The sequence below is a fragment of the Phlebotomus papatasi genome, chromosome 2 (assembly GCF_024763615.1).
Source record: "Phlebotomus papatasi isolate M1 chromosome 2, Ppap_2.1, whole genome shotgun sequence".
NCBI lineage: Eukaryota > Metazoa > Arthropoda > Insecta > Diptera > Psychodidae > Phlebotomus > Phlebotomus papatasi.
The window spans coordinates 29,767,350-29,789,748 of record NC_077223.1 but is presented as its reverse complement, the minus strand read 5'-3'; the positions used below and the strand labels follow the sequence as shown (position 1 = coordinate 29,789,748).

Sequence of the window (22,399 nt, the reverse complement as noted above, 5' to 3'; positions counted from 1 at the left end):
TTGTTTGTTTCTCAACTCGTTTTTTCGCCCAAAGCGCCTCAAGTGTTCATTTTTCGAACTTCAACTATATCAAAGAATTGTTGTCTTTTGTGAGACTTTCCATTTAAAACCCTATTTTAAGTGTCTTGGTCGAGTAGAGGCAGTCAAATTGGCATCTGAGTGGTTTCAAAGCGTTATTATGGGGAAATCAATTTTTTCACACTTAAACGACAAAATTGGACAGATCACATTGTCTGATCAAAAAATGATGTATGGACGAAATATAGTTATAAATTTCCTCTATAATTATGTCGAAGTAATCATCAAGATCGGTTAAGCACGTGTCGAGATAATTGAGGTTATGTGATATTGAAATTGGTTTTTCGGCTGTGGCGCCTCTGGTGTTGGTCCCACGAAGTTCAAATGTTTTAGAAAGTTGTAGAATTTTGTGAGATCTTTAATTTGCGCCCAAAGTCAGGAAGTGGCGAAACACATTTTGGCAAAGTTTATAGTAGGTGAAATTGTTAAGAATCTCATCTAATATTGATAAAATAATATCAATAAAGACAATAGAAGGTATAAAGGTAATTACTGTGTTTTATTAGTATTGTTAGGCTCGGGACTTACAGTGATGTTTGCCATGAATTATTGGTTCAGTTGATTAGTGATGTTTGTCATGATGAAATTATTAATTTTGAATTGAAAACGATTATATTTTTCCTCTGTAAATTAAAATGTGTGATATTTTGTGTGATTCTTCACTTCTTGAAGATTAATTATTTTGAGATTAATAGGATTTCTTTTGCAATTTCAAAATGGAGAAAGTTTCATGGGAGACAAGATTACAATTCAATAAAAGTTTTAGTTTTCTTCTAATAGAAAAAAAAGCCGACCAATTTCCATTAAGATTGTTTATCTTTCAACCACCTAAAATTTCTCATATACATTTGTATTCTCTCATTCATCAGAATTTCCTGGGTAGAAAGAATCGATTTTAATTTCCTCACTGTGCATTGAGTCGTAAGTAATAAAGCAATGGAAAACTTTGTTTGTACTCCCCCACAATCCTCCAACACTTCTTCTTCCTCTATTGCCCGAAAACGAGATTCTCATTCTTCACTTTGGCGTTTCAATTGTCTCATATCATGGTTGATGGGAAAAGTAGATCTACTAAAGCTTTCCATTTGTATTCTTAAACTTCCAATCAAATTTCTTTTTTTGCTTGCTTTGTATGTTCAAAATCTCTATCCATCTGTGCACATACTCTTGGTGCAGCATCTTGATGGATTTCCTTTGTGTGTGTGGCTTGAGGAAGGAAAAGGTGATAAAATTGCAATTTTTACCTTTGTGCCAAATGCTTAAGGAGGTGAAGGAAGATTCCTTTGACAAAAATGTATGGAGAGGAGGTAGCAAAGGAAATGCAAAATACTGGAATAATTCATTGAGTGCATCACACAAAATACCTTCCACGTAAATAAGCATCTCAAAGTGGTCACAAAGTCATTTGAATTCTCACCGCATGGTATACCACAAAATTTCACCCCAAAAGATGATATATAGCAAATTATGTTTGCAGGAAAACCCTTTGACACAGTCTCCACATTAATCATTATCTAATTTGATTGGTCTGTGGCATGGAAACAAGAGGGAAAACATGTTGGTGAGCTCTATAAGCACAATTATATAGTTATGAGGATCAACAAAATGTTTGTACAAATCATTAATGGAAATTTGTTAAAATTTGAGAAGCTTTTACTTCATTCGAGTAAAAGAAGATTAAATTAAACTTTGTATCAATTACCCAAAACAAGATAGAAATTAATATAATACATTTAATGGAATTTAGGATTCTACTGTGATTGCTGAACTAAAAACTCTTAAGTGCAATAATATGGTATTCCTTGATTTTAACCATTTCTCATGGAATCGTACTTTGATAGAAGGTTATTCATCTGAAGTTTTAACTGCTCCATGACATATTTGTGACATATGTTTTATGTCTTTACGATGTAGAGGAAGGTTTTGCAGCTTCGTAAAAGTTTTTTTCCAAGTTACTAAATGAGTTTCAAATGAAATGTGAAACTTCCCACATTTCACTTTAAATTAGTGGCTGGCCATTTTCGAAATCAGTTTATGTCCGAAATATATTCTGTATGACCGATTGGAGATGTTAGAGAAAATCTAAGAATTACAACAGGTATGATTATGAGAGAATCACACGTAACCAAGCACTTGACTGCTGTCAGAATGCAGGGAAATGATTTTCCAAGTGTCAAAAATTATGTCTTAGAAAAATAGCATAAAATTGATTTTTTAATGCGTGATGGCCTCCTACAAATGGTGAAAACAAGTAAATGAAAGTAATATCTATGTAGTGATGCCCAAATTTTTGTGTCCGGTGCAATGTTTCCGAGGAAAATGAGGCCTACATGGGTGGGCAAAATGTTGTACGAAGCTGAGAAAACCATGGCAGCTTCGTAAAAATCGCCACTAAAATTTCATTTTCCTGTAGAGGAAAAACCAAGGATTTCCAGGAATTTTGTGAGGCGGAATTATGAACCCAATATATAAGAGAGAATTTTGACATAGTGGTCTAATTGATTTAGTTTGTGTGGCATTCAGTAAAAAATCTTAAGTCTTGGACAACTCTTTTCAGTACGAAGCTGAACAACCTCCCCCTCACACTGCATCGTCTAACAAAAACGATTTATATCAATTTTAAATTGTTATTGTGATGCGAAATGCAATGTTTTCACTACACATTCCCAAATGAAATATATGAGATTTTTTATTATTTTAAAATTCAAGAATAATACTCTAAATAAGATATTTTTACACTAAGATAACCATATTCGGATTCTATTAAGGCAAGACACAGAGTAGGAGTATAAAGAGATTTAAATAATTCTTTACTAATAATGTCACTTCGATCTATGGAATGATTTATGGATCTATGGACGCCACTCAAACATTATGAATATTGGCTGCCGTACGATCAGACCTTTGACCGATAGGAGCCCTCCCCCGGATCTAACGATTGAAGAGCCTTCCGTCCTAGATCTTACGGAATCCTCTTTGAGTCACTTATCATGGTTTAAAAAAATGACTTCTTCTGATCTTTTTTTTTACTTTTGAATTTGTGAGGTTATTAGAAGGAATGATCACCTTCATTAATATAAGTAATCAATTATTTTTTCGAAATTCTAAAACTAAAAAAAATCGTTTCAAGTGTTTTGAATTGAAGTTCTCCTTATAGAGGAACATACTTTTGCAAACGAAAGGAAAGAAGAAAAATAAATAAAGACCGCGTGAATATGGTTCTAGGTGTGGTATAACGAAGTAACCTCTTTGCGACTATAAGTCTCTAACTGTAACCGTTTAGCTCCTCCTGAATCTAATAACAGACGTGCGACTGTTTTAAAATAATACTCTTTAAGAAGCAATCTCGTGGTTTAATTGGTACGACTGTTCAGATTTTGGGCGGTTAGACCCCTGACTATACTTGATTGGCATGGTTGTGAGGTCGACTTCCACACGGTACAAAAGATTAAAGCACCTGAATGAATATTTTTTCACGAAGCATTGTAAATCGAATAAATAATTTGTAAATTGGACAATGTAAACAATGTGACATAAAAGCTCGGTACATCGACATAAATAAATAAATAATAATAAGATCTGCTGGAGGCCGAGAACGCAAATTTCTAGATAAGGAAAAGTAAAAGGATTGTCTCATTCTGCTTTTTTCATGAAGTTCGCGTTCGCGCGATACAAATAGATCAAGAAATCATGTTCCCAATATTTCTCATTTCCTTTTATCATACTTACTGTTATTACAATCATTGGGTTCACATAGAATTAGTCGTAAATTGTTTATACTGATTTATACCTCATTACCTATCAATGAAAATATCCTGCTCTAAAGATGCTATAGAGACTATAATTGCCACAGTGTACTTACCAATTGTAGCCCTTTTGTTGAAAATTATTGAGTGGAACGATTTAGGTTCACGTGGAGTGAATTTTGTGAAAGAAAAGTCCAAAAGAGGGACCAAATTTGCAAAAGAGGAAAGTGGAAAATTTATTGAGAGGAAAACTGTAGAATGTTAATTTTCCTTAAGGATATAGAAAATAATTGAGGAAAATGTTAAGAAAACTTGAAGGTGGAAGTGTGAAAAACAGAAAGGTTGTAGGGGAAAGTGCTCTCCCTTCGAGCGTCCATGCCTTAGAATAATGTGATTTTTTGTTTAGTTTTCCTAAGAAACTAACTTATTACTATCGCGTAATTATCAATAATTGATGATAAGCTAACTAAAATTTAATAAAAACCTGTAAGTCTCTTAGGGAAAATGAAAGAAAATTCACATTATTCGAAGGCATGAACGTTCGAATGGAGAGTACTTTCCCCTACTCTATGAATCTATAAAATATTTATCAGTGTTAGAAAATATGGGAAATCGGGGAAAACTCACATGTTTTGGTATAAATAAATAAAATATCTAATAGAATTTTCGCGACATGGAATTTCACACGTTTCCCTCGTGGATTAGTCTATATTTAATGTCGTCTTTTACTCCTTGGTCTATAGTACTATATTGGTGTAATATTTTCCGTAAGGGTATACAAACATATGCCCTTGTGCTTAAAACGTCGAAATTTATTTTTTTTTATTACTGAACTTATGGCTGTTCTAATTTTCTTTGGAAATTGTTCTTGGAATGGAAGAGCTTATTTATAACAAAAAATGAGATACATTATTAAGGCTTCTACGCATTGAGAGCATTTTTTGTAAAAAGTTCGTTTTTTTTAAGGAATACGTCTGCACTATTGTAGGTATAAGTATCAAAATTCAGTTAAAAATGCAATTTTTATGAAAATTTATCCCAATGTACAGGCCTTTAGTGGAAAATTTGGATTCTACGAATTTTAAGAAGTATAACCTGGAAATTTTCGGTATAAGACCGTTCAGAATTATACATCTTCAAATCTTTTACTAGTTTAATAACTTAGTAGTCTTATGGCGTCTACACACTAGAGAAATTTATGTCCATATTGAAGAGTTTTTCCTACACAAGGGTAGAGAATTCGCTTTGATATGGACATAAATTTCTCTAGTGTGTAAACGACATTGAATCTATTCAAAATACCAATAAGGTATTAATTTATAGTGTTAGAGTCAGTAAGAAAAATATCTTATTAATGATGTTTTCTCAGCTGGATAAACTATCGTTAAATTCAACTATTCATATTGGATATTTTTCTAACGAATTGGTGTATAATAGCATCAACACACTAGAGAAATTTATGTCCATATTAAAGCAAATTACTTACGCTTGTGCAGGGAAAACTGTCAAATATCGACATAAATTTCTCTAGTGTCCATTACTCATCTTAATTAAATCCATCATAAATTTCATTCATTCAAATACAAATTCGCATAAAATTTCTTTAAAAAAGATAACCTAGACTATTGTAGATAGAAATGACAAATTTCCGTCAAAAATTCACTTTTTGACGATAATGGCTTTCAATGTGTACACAAGCCTTAAAAGCTCACTAGAGGGCGTGTACCATAGAGAAAAGAAGCTTCATAGCTCATTTATTTTTCTATTGCTAGACACACTTACGAGTTAAGCCGAAAGACGGCTTATCGTAATTATAAGCAAAATAATGATTAGATTACAATTCCATCAGTTTCTTGCTAATTCGTTTCTCGGTTTAAGCCGAGAAACGGCTTAGTGGAAAGCTGATGGAAATTTAGTCAAATCATTATTTTGATTATAATTACATAAGGGCGTCTCTCGGCTTAAGTCGTAAGTCTGTCTAGGGCATAACGCTCTACTCTACACCGAGAAAAATGTGGATGGTAAAATTTACCATCCTCCATACAAAATTCTAATGGCCGGATAGTAAAAAAGTCACCCAGCAAACGCGATATTAAATTGGACTGTCAAAAATTGTAGAATCTATTGCATGGATAGTAAATTCTAATAGCCGGATGGTAAATTCTAATATCCCCGGATGTTAGATTTTACTAGCCGGATGGTAAATTTTACTGGCAGGATAGTAAATTTTACTAGCCGGATATTAGAATGAAAAATGTCGGAAAAATTCATTTTTCCCTATTTTCATTGCTTCTTGGCCATTGTTTGAGGGCTTGGGGCCCTTCTTGGATGATATTCTCTGTATTTCAAGCCATTTTGGTGCGTGAAAATTGACGACTGCGCCGAGATTTGAACACGCGACCTTTGTGATGACAGTCCAGCATCTTCCAGCTGCGCCACGAATTGCTATAATGTATTCAAAGCATATCGGGAACCGTTGCATCGGCACCCACGATATTCCAAAATGACATTCTAACAGCAGGATGGCAAATTTTACTGGCTTGGATGGTAATTTCAATCTAAATTACTATCCTCCGTTAAAATTTACTGTCTTCCAGTTAAATTTTAACATCTAATATGCGGCCAGTAAAATTTACTTCCCGGATATTAGAATCTAAGAGAGGTCAAGGTAAAATCTAAATGAGGATAGTAAATTTTACCATCCGGCTGTTAGAATTTACTATCCATAGGATAGTAAATTTTAAAATGTCAAGATGGTAAATTCTAAAGGAAAGTTTCTATGGAGGATGGTATTTTCTACTATCTTTTCAGATAGTAGAATTTAAAGACACGATTTGTAGAAAATACCATCCAAATTTTTCTCGGTGTATAATTAATCAGTTCCTGAACCAATTAAAGTCCGGAATTTTAAGCATAAATTCGTAGTCTTGAGTTCACATTAAGCAAATGTATTACATTACAATTTATTTACATAGTCAATGTGTTTACATCTTTATACCTTCTAATGGAGGCTGCACCCTTAAAAGAGAAGGGGAGCCAGTCTAAAAGTTTAAGATGTTTCATTCGATAATCATCTGATATCATCATGGACAATTAAAATTTTCCACCAAATACCAATCACAGTGGCAATCTTTTTCATTCCATCCCTTTCGTCCTTAATGGTATCATCTATATATTTGACTCTTCCCTTTTGGATATTCCGCGTGTGAGAAAAGAGGTTTTATGCTCTAGGACGCATGAGTGGCTCATTTATCATTCTCTCCTTACTCTTCATGTGCACGATTTATGTATATAGTCTCCGGTAGTCAGTGGTGGAGCGAAAGCACAGATGGATTTTGTCTGGACTCGGTGTTCTATATGTACGGGTGGAATTTCTCTATCAGTATTTATTTGGTGTGCTCTCAGCACTGATCGTATTTTCGCAATTTCCTCTTCGAAATGGTGCTATACGGTAGAGAAATAAGAGACACCTTGAATAATATAAAAGTGGAGGGATGTGTGTCAATTTAGAGGGGAAAACGTTAAAAATGGATAAAAGTTGAAGAAGTGATGAAAAGTGGAAAAGTTTTTTTTCGCCTCTTTTCAATTTTTTTTGTGCAGAAAGCAAACTTCACGTGATTCTTTTTATCTTACACCTCTAACATTTTCTTTTGCTTCTTATTTGTTTATCGTCATGATTGAGGGTGCAAAAAATGACATAAAATTCAAAGTTAAACTTTGTCATTGTCGTCTGTATGAAAATGCACTTACGTCCAAATGTATGATATCATATTAGGTCGAGTGCATTAAATTGCAATGTTTAAATGAATGATCTGAAAATTCACAAAACTGCGTATTCAAATGTCGTATTAATACTTAGTATCGCACTCACAATAAATTTTGTTTTTTAAACAAGTTTTTGATGTTTCTGTGATGGTGAATGACATCTAGTTCTATAGTTATCTCGTTCAGTCTCATACGTAGTTTCCAAAACATGTTTACAAAACGAAAGTTATTGCTCGTTAAGGCTTTTACACATTGGGAGCAATTATTGCCAAAAATTACATTTTTGACAGAATTTTGACTACAGCATTGTAGACGATTTCCTTAAAAAAGTAATCTTAGACAAAAATTATTCCGTCTGTGTAGAGGTCTTTAAGCATTAAAATTTAGGATAAAAAAATGTATATTTTTATTTCAGCAAATATTCAACTTTCAATTTTTTACTCCTTGCAATATTACTAAAAATGTTGAGAAATGAAATTTTATTTGGGGTTTTTTATTTATCAAAGCAGCCAAAAAAGCGCTTTTTAATGATTTTCCATCTCGCTCACATTTATTTGTTTTCTATGGAATTTTAATTAGTGATTTTACTTAGACTTAATTTTTAATGGGTTCATTGTTAATCATTGTGTATTTTTGTCTTACGGCCTCTAAACACTGGAGAAATTTATGTCCATATTTGATAGTTGTACCTTCACATGTGTAGGCAGTTTGCTTTGATATGGACATAAATTTCTCTAGTATGTAGATGCCATTACTGCGAAATGCAAGTAAAAAAAAAACATCATAAATTTATTTACACTCGCAGCAACAAGTATTTCTTCCATATGAGGGCGCTGTTATCTCTCACGAGAGGCGCTGGTGACTGTTTTAAACCGTTAATTTTGAAACATAGGCCACTTTACTAAAAGTCGGACACACGGAAAGTCGGACTATGAAAGACAGCTTTAGGAGTGGAATTCTGTAATAGTATGACAATGTCATATGACAATTTTTCGTGATAAATTCGAGAGTAGGACAACAATAAAGACTAGTGAGCATCGAATAGCTATTGAAAGCAGCTTAATGAAGCTTTTAGTAATTGATATGAGACAAATTTTTGATTACTTCTTCCGAATTTATCCTATAAAAAAATTAGAATTGGTCATATGACATTCTCATACTGTTACAGAATTCCCCTATGGATCAGAAAAAAAATATTAAGTTCAGCTGTTTTTTAAGTGTCTGTCTTTCCTAAGTTCAGTCTTTTTGGTTAAAAATAGTTTGGTTAAGATGAATAAAAATGTACGAAAATTATCTTAAATTTTAACTTTCTCGTTGAAGTTTCTCGATCTGTACACTGAGAAAAACAGGGGTCCGATTAACTTTTTTTTTTCATAACTTTAACACTTTTTAGGTGTAAAAATATATCAACATTTTTTTAATGTTAATTTTACACCTTTTTAAGGGTAAAATTAACATGAAAAAGGGTAACTTTAACCCCTAATACACCTAAAAAGCATAAAATTTACACCGATTTCGGATCAATACTGCAGGGTAAAATAAACATTTCCGGAATGTTATTTAACTTTTTCGGATTTTTCTCAGTGTACCAATAGTAAACTTCCTTTTGAGAACCTTGACGAAGATTAAATTTTCCGTTAAGCTTTACTTATCTTCAAAATAAGCTCTGAAAATTGTTTGTATTTAACAGAATTGTGTTGGAATTAATGCCTGATAAAGTACTTTCTCTGTATACAAATACCAAGCGGATTTATCCCTGATTCGATATTTCAAAGACTCTATTCCAACCACGTGGAAAATTTTCCTGGAAAAGCTTTGAGATTTATTTATCTGCTTTTGTCTTCAAAAGAGAGTGTACGTGTACAATTTTAGAGGCACGACAGCATAAAGAGTATAGTAAATAATTTGGTTTTGAACTCTGACTTTGTTCATTTCACATTCAAAATTTATGCATTTGAACTTAAAATGCGATTATACATTTGGGCTTTAATAATCTCGGAAAGTTCTCAATTTTTTTTCTTCATCCTTTGTGTGTTTCCAACTGCTTTTCTTCACGTACTTGAAGAATAGCGCTCCAGAACGCTTCTCGTTGAGGAATAATGAGGATTTAATGGGATTTCTGATTTGTCCGTTGAAACAGTTATACGATGGAAAACAACTGTGGCATGTAATTCCTGTGTTAAGTGTGCTCTTCATTAAAGTTGCAACAATGCCGGAAATTGGGGAAAAAGTGCCAAACACGGAAAAAGACAATTTGAATTTGAGTTAGTCTTGTGTATATATAGCGTCCCAATCTAAATCTCATTATCTACCAAATTCAAAGAGATTATATATTTGAATTTAACATTGTTGTTATCCCGACCCTTAAAGCTTTTTGGCTCTCAAATGTGCATTTTTTCCTCCATTCGGACGAAACATTGTTTTTATCTTCAATGCTTCCAGCTCGAAAACGACAACATTGCTTATTTTTAGATTTAACTTTTTTTCTTATGCAATATTTAATGTAATGGAAAATTAATTTTCACAAGTGAAAGGGAAAGCTTTGTTGGGAAAATGAGAATTTTTGTTTGCAGAAGCTGTTATCTCATAAAATTTTCAATTAATCTCCATGTAAAACGTCTATTTTTCCTTCCTGGAAATTTAATTGGCTAAAATGCAATTTACTTGCTGAAGAATCTCATTCACTCGCTACTATTTTCATGAATGAATAGGATAATCAATTTTCAAAACAGTTTTCGCAACTATGCGACAGATTCTACATATACAGTACTTCTGTTTAATTAAAATTGCACTTTATTTTAATTCAAAATGAATTGAATATTGTGGAGATTGTGGAAATAATGTTGCAATGAATAAAATTTCTTACAAAAAAATCTATAAATACTTAGTAAATTTTAAAAAGAATAATGCGATGTTCTTGTTTAATAGTTGGATGAAAGTTAACGTAAATCAAAAATCGTATCGCAATTCATTTGGTCTTTAGGAATATTACTGACAATTTGTGCAAATGCAAGCTATTGGACGTAAATTCTGTTTTAAAATTTTAGATTTGAAAATTTTCACTGCAATACCAGTATAACGTGCAGTGTACCTTCAATCTATAAACGTTTAACCCATTCAGTCAATGTACCAGAAATACTTGAGATAGAATGTTCATATTTTGGGATTAGTTTCCTACAGATTAATAGATGAATTTTTTGAGAAGAAAAAAAAATTATCTATTATTGGGGCGCAGGGAGCCCCTGTCAAACACACGTCTTAACGGTCGCTGAATTTAAATTCTGTGCCTTAATTGATTACAAACTTTATTGAGTTTGATAGAGTAACTATCCAATAAAACAAATTGGCAACTAGAATTCAAATCAGGAAAGAGGATGAAGGCCAATTTTAACAAATTCGACGGGATGTCGAATTTTTCGTCCGCCATTTTGAGCAAAAATTTTGCATGATCTTCCACGAAGCAAGAAAACAATAACAAAATGTATTTTCATCTCTGTCGGACCATTTTTCCCAAGTAATTGAAGAACTAAAGCTACTAAAAAATCCATTCCCGACAGCAATTCGGATAAAAGTTGGACAGGAATAAATTATCTAAAATCACTCAATTTGTGTATGATGTATAATACCATGGTAAGGAATGGGTTAAAGTTCTATAATATTAAAATAAAATGTCAAATTACAGAGTGAAAGTTGAATTTTTACACTACTTTTTATTAAAACAAGAAATTGAGCCAATTAAGTCTACTTTCAACGAGAAACCTAATAATTACAATAAACAGACGACTGCAACTTTACCGCTAAACGCGTTTACACTACTAGAGTTGTATTGTACTCCAAAAGAAAATATTTTAACAACTTTCGTTATATAAACTAATTTATTATGTGTTTAAAATAGTTAATAAGTCATGTAAAAATCAATTTTGATCGATTACAAGTTGGCTTACAAAACAAATAATTCATCAGTACTTTAACGATCCATTACCAATCGGAATCGATAAAGCCGATTCGGTAATTTTTAGAGTTTTAGATGGAGCTCATAGAATGTTTAACTTTTTATCTTGAAAAATGCAATTTTTTGATCACCAGGATTACCACCTGGATTATCTCCGGAACTTAGAACCTTGCCCTATCAGAAAATTAAAGAATTCCTAGAGATTTGGAAATGAACTAACAAATTTGCACTGGATGAATTGGCCCATACCCTGTTTGGGCTCGTTGGAAAGATCTTGGAATTTCCTATAAAACTGAACCGGTTCCAATGGGTTTTGAATCGGTAATGAAGCGGTTCATAACCGATAAATTTTTTTTTATCTAAAAATTAATCCTATTACTTTTAAAAACTATTTTGGGGAATCTTTTGAGAGATTTATGATTCGGTTCAAATCGGTTGAGAACCGGTAAACGGTAAATGATGCGAAAGTACTTTTGCGATAGCATCTAAGTCACGAGTTCGAGCATTTCGCAAAGCCTGGAACGTTTTGCGACCCCTTTTTTTTAATAATTCTGCATTTTATTCATAAATCCCATTAAGTAAACTTTCCAGTCAACCTATATATTGAACTCTCAGTGAATTCAAACAATAATATAAAATATTTGCGATAGGGCGGTAGACACGCGAACTTCAAATTAAACTTTTTTTGATCTTTGAATAGGTATTTGTGAACATAAAAATCTATTAACATATAAAGTAGGGAATGGTGGGGTGGTTTTAACGATGCATGGCTTTTGAAAACATTAAATTTTGAGATAAATTAATAATTTTTTTAATGAGCGGTGTTATTTTTATATAATACTGATAAAAATACTGACTGTTTGGTAAGCGCGTCCTTATAAAAGACTTTCATTCCTAAAAACTACCCTACCCCATTTGAAATCGAATTTATCATACCAGGGACAGCATGATTGTCAGTTTGCTGAAATCGAAAAAGAAAGTTCATAGATGAAAATTTGCAATTTTATCCTAACAAGTGTGAAGGATACAGATGTAGCCGAAATGTAGCAAAAAATTTCCAACCATGCGATAAAAAGTTGCTTATTTTTCCTGGATTTTTTTTATGCTTATATAGTTTTTCACTCCCGATGCCATGTGATGTTTATTTGCTGGTGCAAACGGAAGGAGAAAATACATTTTATTGGAGATACGGAAGAGAGAGAATTAGGGGTAGAGATATTTATGTTTATTTAGTGTAGAACATATTACAGAAGCAGTGGATTGTAGTGAAGTGTAAAGAAGTTTGGAAGGCAAAAGAAAGGAAGAAAAAAAAAGTTGATGCTTATTTGGTAAACTAAAAGAAAAGATTGTGACAAATGGACAAAGTTTACAGTGCACTTTTCGTGTTGAAATCAAAGTTTCCAATTGAAAAAATAGTAAAATAAATTTCAATTGAAGTGATACAATGTATTTTATGTTTTATTTTCCAATGAAGTCACAAGAAAGTTAGAATAAAAATGGAACTCAATATGTTGATAAACTAAGAAAGAGAGAATTGAAAGCTTTAGTGAATTGAGGAAGAAGATTGACTTTCTCAAAAATGTTCGTTATCAAAGGTTGTGTGTCGCTTTCTTCAGGTATTTTATTCCCTAATTTTTCGATGTTACTTCCTTTTAAATTAATGTTATCATTTCTTTCAATTACATTTAGTTAATGGTTGCATTTATTGAGATCATAAATTAACTTATTCCACTTGAATGTTCTTCCTTTGCCATCACAGAACTCAATTTCGTCCTATTAGCTGAGAATATACTTCCTATAATGCTTTTCATTTATCCCCTTGTGAGATAAATTTGAGAAGGATATTCCTATTTCCTTTGGCTTATAGTTTGTCTGACCAAAGGGGAGTATTGTTTGCAGATCAAACGTCGACACTTACTTCGATAAACATTATAAAAAGAAAAACTTGTACTACGATTTTTAAGTTAGAGCTCATTTCTATGAAAATGTCCAAAACGGTTTGGTATAAAGTTATTTTCAATTAAAATTCTATGAATCATATCATATTATTATCTTGTAATTGAAATTCTAATAATCAATGAAATTAAACCGATTCTATTGAAAAGAATGAATATTAATAAAATTAATGAAGTATTACATGAAATTGTTTTTTTGTTCTCCGCTTATATTACATAAAACATAGAGTGAACATTACTCACCTATTTATGGGAATATTATTCTATAATAGTGAATGTACTTCATAATCCTATTAGGTTCAAAAATATGTGAAAGAACATTTTGCTGCACATTTATTTCTGAAAACCCTTATTATGGGGTGAGCATTGGAAATTATTAAGTTCCATCAAAATTTGTTTTTGCTTGGTCTTTTTTGGATAACTGAATTAAAATTAGAGCAGGAAATGAAATGTAGTCTGCTTGTGAAAGAAATTTTCTATTCCGGTTAAATTTGTGGGTTGGGAATCACTTGTTCTGGTTGTCGGTCTCTATGCACAAACACAAAATTTCTTGGGATTACGTATCAAGCGAACAGAAGTCTTTTCAATCACTTTCACAATAAATTAATTCTCCATGGAAAACATGGTCTGCTGGTTCAATTGCACGCATGATACCGTTTCTCAAGGCTCGTAGTGAGTCGAAAACGAGTTGAAGTGCACATGTCAATTGGTTGAGATCTGTGGCAAAGACAATTAGAGCCAGTGCCACCATAGCTCAGTTGGTAGAGCATTCGCCTAGACAGCCAAAGGCATCCAGTTCAAGCCTAGATGGAGGCAGGAAGTTTTTCCTGTCCCTATTTGTGTTAAATTTGTGGGTTGGGAATCACTTGTTCTGATTGTCGCTCTCTGTGCACAAACACAAAATTTTTTGGGATTACATACCAAACGAACAGAAGTCTGTTCAATCCAGGGGCCTCTCAACATTTCATTTTTCCATACGTTTTTGCATAGAGGCACTGAGGACTATTGGCAAGTTTTTTCCTAAAGAAAATTGACTTATCAGTCTGATATATTTCGAAATCTTGTATTAAAAGCTATCTAAAAATACATATTTCATAATGTTCGCCGAAATAGTATAAAAACTACGAGCAAATTTGTTTAAGTCGTGGAGCAATATCTGCAAAATTTTTACAAGGAAAACTGAAAAATAGCTTCACCTTTTGTTAGGCTTGATGGGCTTTCATTAATGGACTTTCACTAATGTTTAAAAATTTAAGAAATTTTTCTGAGGAATTTGCAAAATAAATTTTTTTTCCACTAACATTAATATAAAATTGCTTAATCCATTGTCTATATTGTCAGTATCTGATGATTAATATAAGTTTTTTATATTTAATATATGAAGTATTTTGCGAAATATGCATTCAAAGCGAATCTAATATTTATTCATAGTTCAGTAATTTCATATTTCAACTCAAGAATTCGACTAAGTAATATTATATGAGTAACATATTCTTGCTTCTCTTCTATTTGCAGAAGAAGACTGGCAAAATGAAAAGGGCGGAAGTTCTGGAAGCAGAGCACAGCAGCAGGAGCAAGGTGAGTTTGTAAAATATGATGAGAAATTTCGTCTGATTCTCGAAAAGACCAATCAATGAAATTTGACTTATCACCAATGATTATTCTTGATTTGATCTCATTGCAATTTCCCCATTGAATGCTCAATTTTACAATAATGCCAATATATTACAGTAGTGTGCATATTTTGCTAAAAAACTTGATGAGGCAGGATGTACAATTTTCCCTTGTGATATTTCAATTAAATTAAATCACATGAAAAGTCAAATATAGAGAAATGCAGTGTATGATGAAAAAAGAAAATCGGTTAGCACAAATCCTGTCTTCCGCGCAATAAAAGATGAAAATATACATAATATAAAGGGATTTGTGGGAATTGCGACTGGGAGAGAAAATGGTGAATAAGTCTGGGAGTGGTTTGCACAGAAAGCGTAGAAGCAGAAAGCTTCGAGCGTAGTTAATTAAGTGTCACAAAGTTTTCCTGAAATTTACATATTTTTGTATTTTGCGGCATAAAATTATACATAGATGACATATTTTCTTTTTAAAAAAAAAGTGAACATAGTTTTAAAAGAAAATCTCTGAAATGTCTGAAATAAACTTTTCAGAGTTGAATTGCATTAACTTAAGTTTATAAAATTATTCTTGAGCAACGAAAGAAAAATCAAAAGATTATGAAATATCCTCTTATTTTATTTTCATTTTATTTTATTGAATCTTTAATCAAACTTTAGATTTTTTTTTAAATAAACCCTAACTCCTTTTCTTGTTGCAAGATGAATTTCCTATTAAGTTTATGACAACTGATACTTTATTCATTAATTCGCATTTTTCTCTTTTTTGCACTTAAATAGGATATTATGGGGAAGTTTATGAAGAAGTTTTAGTTTTCTTCGATTGCGTCTGTTGAAATGATATCACGCATACATTACCGTAGATATGGGGGTAAGTTTGATACTCTGCTGTTCGTAAGATAAGCTTTCTTTAAATTCAATAACTTAAGGATAGTCGTTACGGACTTTACCGATCGGATATGGTAGATTTTTATTAATCGTATTGGGATATATTGTTACAATTCAATTATTATTAATCGTGTCGGAATACTTGTTACAATTTAATCATGTTTTATTGTTGCTGTTGTATCTCGTGTTGGAAGAATCCGCTAAGTCCATGTGTAGACCGCCCAGGAGCGCTTTCCCCGTGATGTGGATGCTTCTTCCATGCTCCCGGAGTTTTATTGGCAGAGGCGGTGCATTTTTATTACGTTATATCACAGTGAAAATGTCTTTTTCTAAACATTCAGATCTTTGCACGAGGCGGGACTCGAACTCACAACTGTGAGAGTCGAGCCAGAGATCTCATCCGCCCAAAAACCAACGGTCTTGCCTATTGCGCCATTGAGACCCCCACAATTCAATCAACCCACAATTCAATCATGTTGTCGTATATCCCTAATTGGAAAAATCTACTGATCGTGGATTGGCCCGGGAGCACCTTCCCGCAATATGAATGCTCCTTTCATGCTCCCGGACCGGAGTTGTTAGGCAGAGGCGGTGCATTTTATTACGTTTTATTCCATGTGAAAATGTTTTTTTTCTCTAAATATTCAGTTGCTTGCACCCGGCGAGACTCGAACTCATAACTTTGCGAGTCGAGTGAGATATCTCTTCCGCTCGATACTCAACGGTCTTGCCTATTGCACCACTGAGATTTCCATTTGGTACACTCAGAGATATCCGAAAAAGTTGAAATAACATTCCGGAAATGTTAATTTTACCCTACATTATTGATCCGAAATAGGTGTAAATATTATGCTTTTTAGGTGTATTATGGGTTAAAGTTACTCTTTTTCATGTTAATTTTACATTTAAAAAGGTGTAAGCTTACGAACAGCAGGGACCGAAGTTAGGTCGAAGTGCAAACAAATCCGTATGGTATTAAAAAATAAATTGGCCATACATGTTTTACTTTTGACGCTCGTTTAATTAGAATTACAACTACGTTTGTTTTATGCAATGTTGACGCAGTGTTAACCCTCTGATAGTCCTTTTTAGACTCTCAGTAGAACCAAACAGCAACTTCTGTCTCGGTATCTTTACCCCTCGCTGGCATTTCTGGTTCATATTATTGAACCATTGTATACTGGGGTGAGATCTTAACATATTTATCTATCTGTCTGTTTTATAAATAAGCTTCATTTTATTATATAAATAATAAGCTAGATAATAAACACTTTTTACCCCGAATAGGTAGAAGTGGGGCAACTTTGAAATTGGAGTTTTTCTCCTTTCTTTTCAAAATAGGAGAAAAAGTCCGATTTTAAAGGTACCTCATTTCAGAGGTGCCCCACTTCCCCCTATCGATTTATATTCCTAATAATTTCCATTAATTAATAAAGTGTACCTACCGCCAAGAGGCATCGCATGACTGCAGTTGCGATAATAGTTCATTACCTGAATATCTAGATCATTAGATTATTACTTGAACATCCTACCTGTCCATGAAAAGTTTTTTAAGTAAATGTCAGCGTTTTACAATAAATTCGTATGAAATCCTTACCTTTGGAATTTTCGTAGTTTTTTTTTTTTTGTTTCTAAGGGTCCTTTTTCTTGAAGAATTACTAAATCATGTTTCCTGAACGACTTCTCGTCTTCGTAATGGCTTTTATTGTTAAGCGAATCCCCTTAATGTCCTTGACTAAGTCGTTTTCAATACATCATCAAATAAAATCTTCCAATGTTTTTATCTGTAGCAAAAGAAGGATCTGACCATTTTATAGTTAGTATTGGTATTACCATTTCTTAAAATAAAAATACAGTTCTAGTACTTGTCATAAATAGAAATTGCCTATTTGAATTTCACACAGAATACAAAATTGAATTAATTGCCAGCGTGCACGTACGATCCAGAGTAAATGCAGATTATGACTCCTACTTGACATAATAATACTAACTTTCTCGAACAAATTGAGTACCCTTGCACACCACCCTCTTTTCAAAAATACCTTTTTGAGCTGTTTGAGTTTCATCGCCTGCAAATGACAATAATCTTTTAAGAAGATTGACAAATTGATGGTCGTAGAATATATCCTCAATTAGAAAGTTTTACATTTTATTTATTATCAATGATTTTCCATTTTCATTCATATAACCTTCAATGGCCTTATAGTCTGATTTAAAATCTGAATTTTACTAAAATTTACGTAGGAACGACTAGTTTTAGCTACTTGTTTTGAAAGCCCTATTGTCTTTTACACCAGAGAGGTACAAGAAGATTTCAAATGAAATTGAAGTTCATTGTATTGATAATAATTTTGGTTCTCTGTTTTTGTAAAAAGGGGAAATTCTCTGAAATCTTTAGTTCACAAATCCAGTGTTTGAACGAGGCTGTAGCTTTGTTAAACAATCTCTCTAGGTTACTGAACCCACAGAAAAGCTCTTAGGTCTCTTAAGCTTAAGCGAGAACAACATTTCGTTCTCTCTAAATTCAGAGTTAATATTAGAATGTTTAGGATATTCTGATGAATCATCAGAAGGAGAAACACACTTTATGTATTCTAGGAAAACCTGGTCATAAGCTCTGCCACATACATAAAAGCTTTTTTAAAAGCTCTAATTGTTTTTTTTTCAGTTCCTCAACATTATTGACTTTTTACTTTCGTATAATCATTTCCACCTAATGTTTTAAAATAATAAATCCCTTGTGATTGTTTGAAAACTGGATAAAAACTTATTTGCTCACAAAATTGATTCTTTTTTTTAGAAATTTTATGTGTATTGCAATTTATAAATTGGTATTTTGCGTGCAACAAAGAAGAACAAATTTAATTATTGTTTCCTGAAAGTAGGATAATTGATGGATAATTTTCAATGTAATTTGTACCAGGAAATGGAAAAATTGCGCAGTGTTTAATGTTCGAAATACTTCATTCAAATTAGAATTGTACAGATACAAATAGGATATTTTGTTTTTTTTTTTCATTTTTTTTTAATTTAAGTACCAACATTTTTATATTATCTTCAATTTTAAATTTGTTTTAATCAATTTTAAATTAAAAAAATTATATAGAACAGACTTTTGCGAATATTTATAAAAAGCAGATCATTATAAGATAGTACATGCAGATATTTTCTGTGTATGAATTCATTACTACCATAGTTTTATAATAAAGTGGTGTTTGGTGTTCTTATTGCACGTTCAGTGACATAAAAATATGCAAAATCACGTTCCCTTTATTCAGACAAATATGTAAGTCCATTATCCTCCAAATATCCAGCAATTTTGTTGTTAGAATTGTATTAGCAATATCTCGGTATTGGTGATAGATTATACGAATGATTTAATCGAGTTAGAGCAGACTCACGTTGACAATAAAATGCTCGCTGTAGCCTCACCGTATTTCGTTAATTTACGTATTTTCATAGCAATTCTTACGCAAATTTTCCATTACCGTATTACCTTATCCCATACTAGGTGGCACTAGGTGAAAATAATATAAGAAAATTGAATAAATAAAACGAAAATTCGATAAACGGTGAGCAAAAAAAACTGTAAGAGAAATTAATCGTACAATTTTTTTGCTCACCGTTTATCGAATTTTCGTTTTATTTCTTCAATTTTTTTTAACCTAGTACCACCGAGTATGAGATAAGGTAATACTGTAATCGAGAATTTGCGTAAGAATTGCAATGAAAATGCGTAAATTTGTGAAATACGGTGAGCACCTTACTGTCAATGTGATTCTGCCCTTAATTTTAGTTTTAATAGAATGTATGTAACAGATATGTAAAAGAGATAGATTGAGATAAAAAGGGGTGACAAAGCGTCCGTCCGAGGCTTTGCAAGCTGCTCGAACTCCCAAGAAGGAGTTTGGTCTTATACTTTTTTTTCGGAATTATTAACAATTATTAACTATAAACCATCTTCAAGTTGAAAATTTTTCAAGAAGAGTGTATTTTAAAAAGTCATTCACATTTTTAGACTAAATCGGATTTAAATTAGACCCTTTGATTTTGAATAATTCAAAAGTGTCTAAGGACGAAATAATCGGCTGGACTACCTCGACTACATCCAAAACATATCCGAAAATGAACAAAATAGCCTAGGTCAATTTTGAGAAAAGTAAAAAAAAACTACCCATGCTAACCTTATCTATTCCTGAGAGGTAATTTAGGAGCGGAACCGAATAGGCTTTTGACTGGTTGCTGGTTAATAGTATATTTTATAACGATTATTTTGCTTCATTCCTTAAAATAAGGGAAAATGTTTCGAATTAATACAAATTAGAATGTTGCACGAGATAAGTGGTTCTAGCTATGGCTAAATTTCCGCCAACACTGTGTACTACTTCATGTTCTGAATAAAATTTGTCAATCTCGTCTCGCGATCTCGTGCCGGTCTGCCGATTCGGCAGCATTTCCGCGGAATAAAAAAAAATTGGGATGACAAAGGTTCTCCTGAGAATCCACAAAGTAATAATATACCATACGATTCCCGATGTAAGCATGTTTGTTTTTAATTTTTCGTACAGATTTACTACAAAAATGTTTTTTCTAGCAAATGAAAACTTAAAAATAACAAAATAACGGAAAAAATGTTTGTAGGGGGAGGCTTTGAACTTTCGCATACAAAAATGATGTTCAAGTTCAGTGATTTTTTCTGACTACCATGCAAACTGTATGGATTCTCCAACTATGCCAAAAAAATGTCTTACTTATAAGGTTTATAATCCCACCAAACAAAATTCCAGGAAATCCTTAGATTTTCCTCCAGAGGAAAATGAACATTTAATGGCGATTTATCCGATAGATGAATCAAGTTTCTATTATCGCACACGATTCACGCCATCATTGAACACCCCATTTTCACCGTAAATTTTGCACCGGACACTAAAAGTTGCACATCATTGTTTAAAGGGAACTCTAATCTACTTGATTAAACCATTTTTATATAGAATAAAACATTTTAATATCACTTTTTTGGAACTTTTCTGAGAGATGTTTTATTGACATTAAAAACCATTTTTTTGATTGGTTCTACGAGAATTTCACTCCGGAAACGGTTGAATCTGATGAATACTTTCTTGAAAAGTCCAAATATCACCAAATTTACACGAATCAATAAGTTTTTAAAGCTAAAAATTGACTAAAACTCTGCAAGCGAGAAGACCACACAAGATTCCACCATTCCTCCACGGAGCCGGATATGCACAAAAACGTTTGAATGCGCACCATTGAAGATTTCTCTGTTCCTGCAGCTGCAGGAATCGGGATTTAGCTCAGATATTGAGCTTCAGCAGGTGAACAAGCTAAAATTTTCACAAAACAGCTTCTCACGGACAATTTCTTTTCTTTGTCATGCAAAACAACACAATAGTGAGGTTATGTCAAAGATTGTCAAAAAACCAGTTGTAAACTGTATGAGCTTATTGCAGATGTGATTCTTTCATTGCACATTCAGTTTGTGCAAGCTTGAAAAATATTTTTATATCAAAGAAATGCAAAATTGCTTAATAATTACTCAACTGCAGCCTATTTGAGTCAAATTACTTCTTGTTTATCAACTTTACGATTTTTAAGTTTTCCTTTTTAGTGGTGGATCAAATCGGTAGATTACAATAGATGTGAATATGAGGGATCGTATCTAAAATGAAGTTTCCTGGAAAATATCTGAAAGAAGCAGTCTTCTATATGCGATCGATGAATCTGAGTCAAGTTTGTGAATTTTGTTCCACCCACAAAAAGTGCCTGTTCAGCCTAAAAGATTTTTACATAAATCTGATTCCTAATAACCCTTCTACCCTTTGTGATAGTAGTTTTTCAGAAAAGTGATATTAATTCTGCACAATCGTATGAAATATTGCACAGCAAAATTACAGTTTTGGACCTGTTTTTATTTTTTGTTTCCTGAAACTAGGAAAAAAGGATTAGACTCTCAATTTTTTCAGGAAAGATGGGATTTAAGGTTAGCTATTACAATATATAGCCATATGTGAGATTCATAAAGGAATATGGGAGAAATATGAAGTGTCTGAAGGTAGCGTATGTGCGAACGATCAAAGCCTCCCCCTATCAGGCTAATAAATATTCCAATGAATAACAAGGGAGGTATTTTCTGCAAATAAATATTGTTTTTCTCAATATTCCATCTAAGGTACAATATAAGATACCACTTTATATAATTCTATATGTGGCTATTTCTGCCCCGGTCTCCCTTAGCAACAAATCAAGGTTTTGGAATAAGACTACATTACACTGGTAAAAATAAAAGGATGAAATTGGTCCTTTTGCATAGGATGGATCAAATTAACATTCTAATATGATAAATGTGCATTCAGAGTTCGAAAT

General features: G+C 32.5%; 1 protein-coding gene across 20 annotated transcripts in view; it reads left to right on the top strand.

Annotated features, from left to right (window-relative positions):
- Nucleotides 1-22,399, top strand: part of LOC129803415 (coiled-coil domain-containing protein CG32809) — a 207,679-nt gene that overhangs the window by 68,315 nt on the left and 116,965 nt on the right. For all 20 annotated transcript variants that reach the window (XM_055849941.1, XM_055849950.1, XM_055849948.1 and 17 more), the window contains exon 3: nt 15,012-15,074. In XM_055849941.1, coding sequence (XP_055705916.1) covers nt 15,012-15,074 — 63 coding nt within the window. The remainder of the gene's footprint in view (nt 1-15,011; nt 15,075-22,399) is intronic.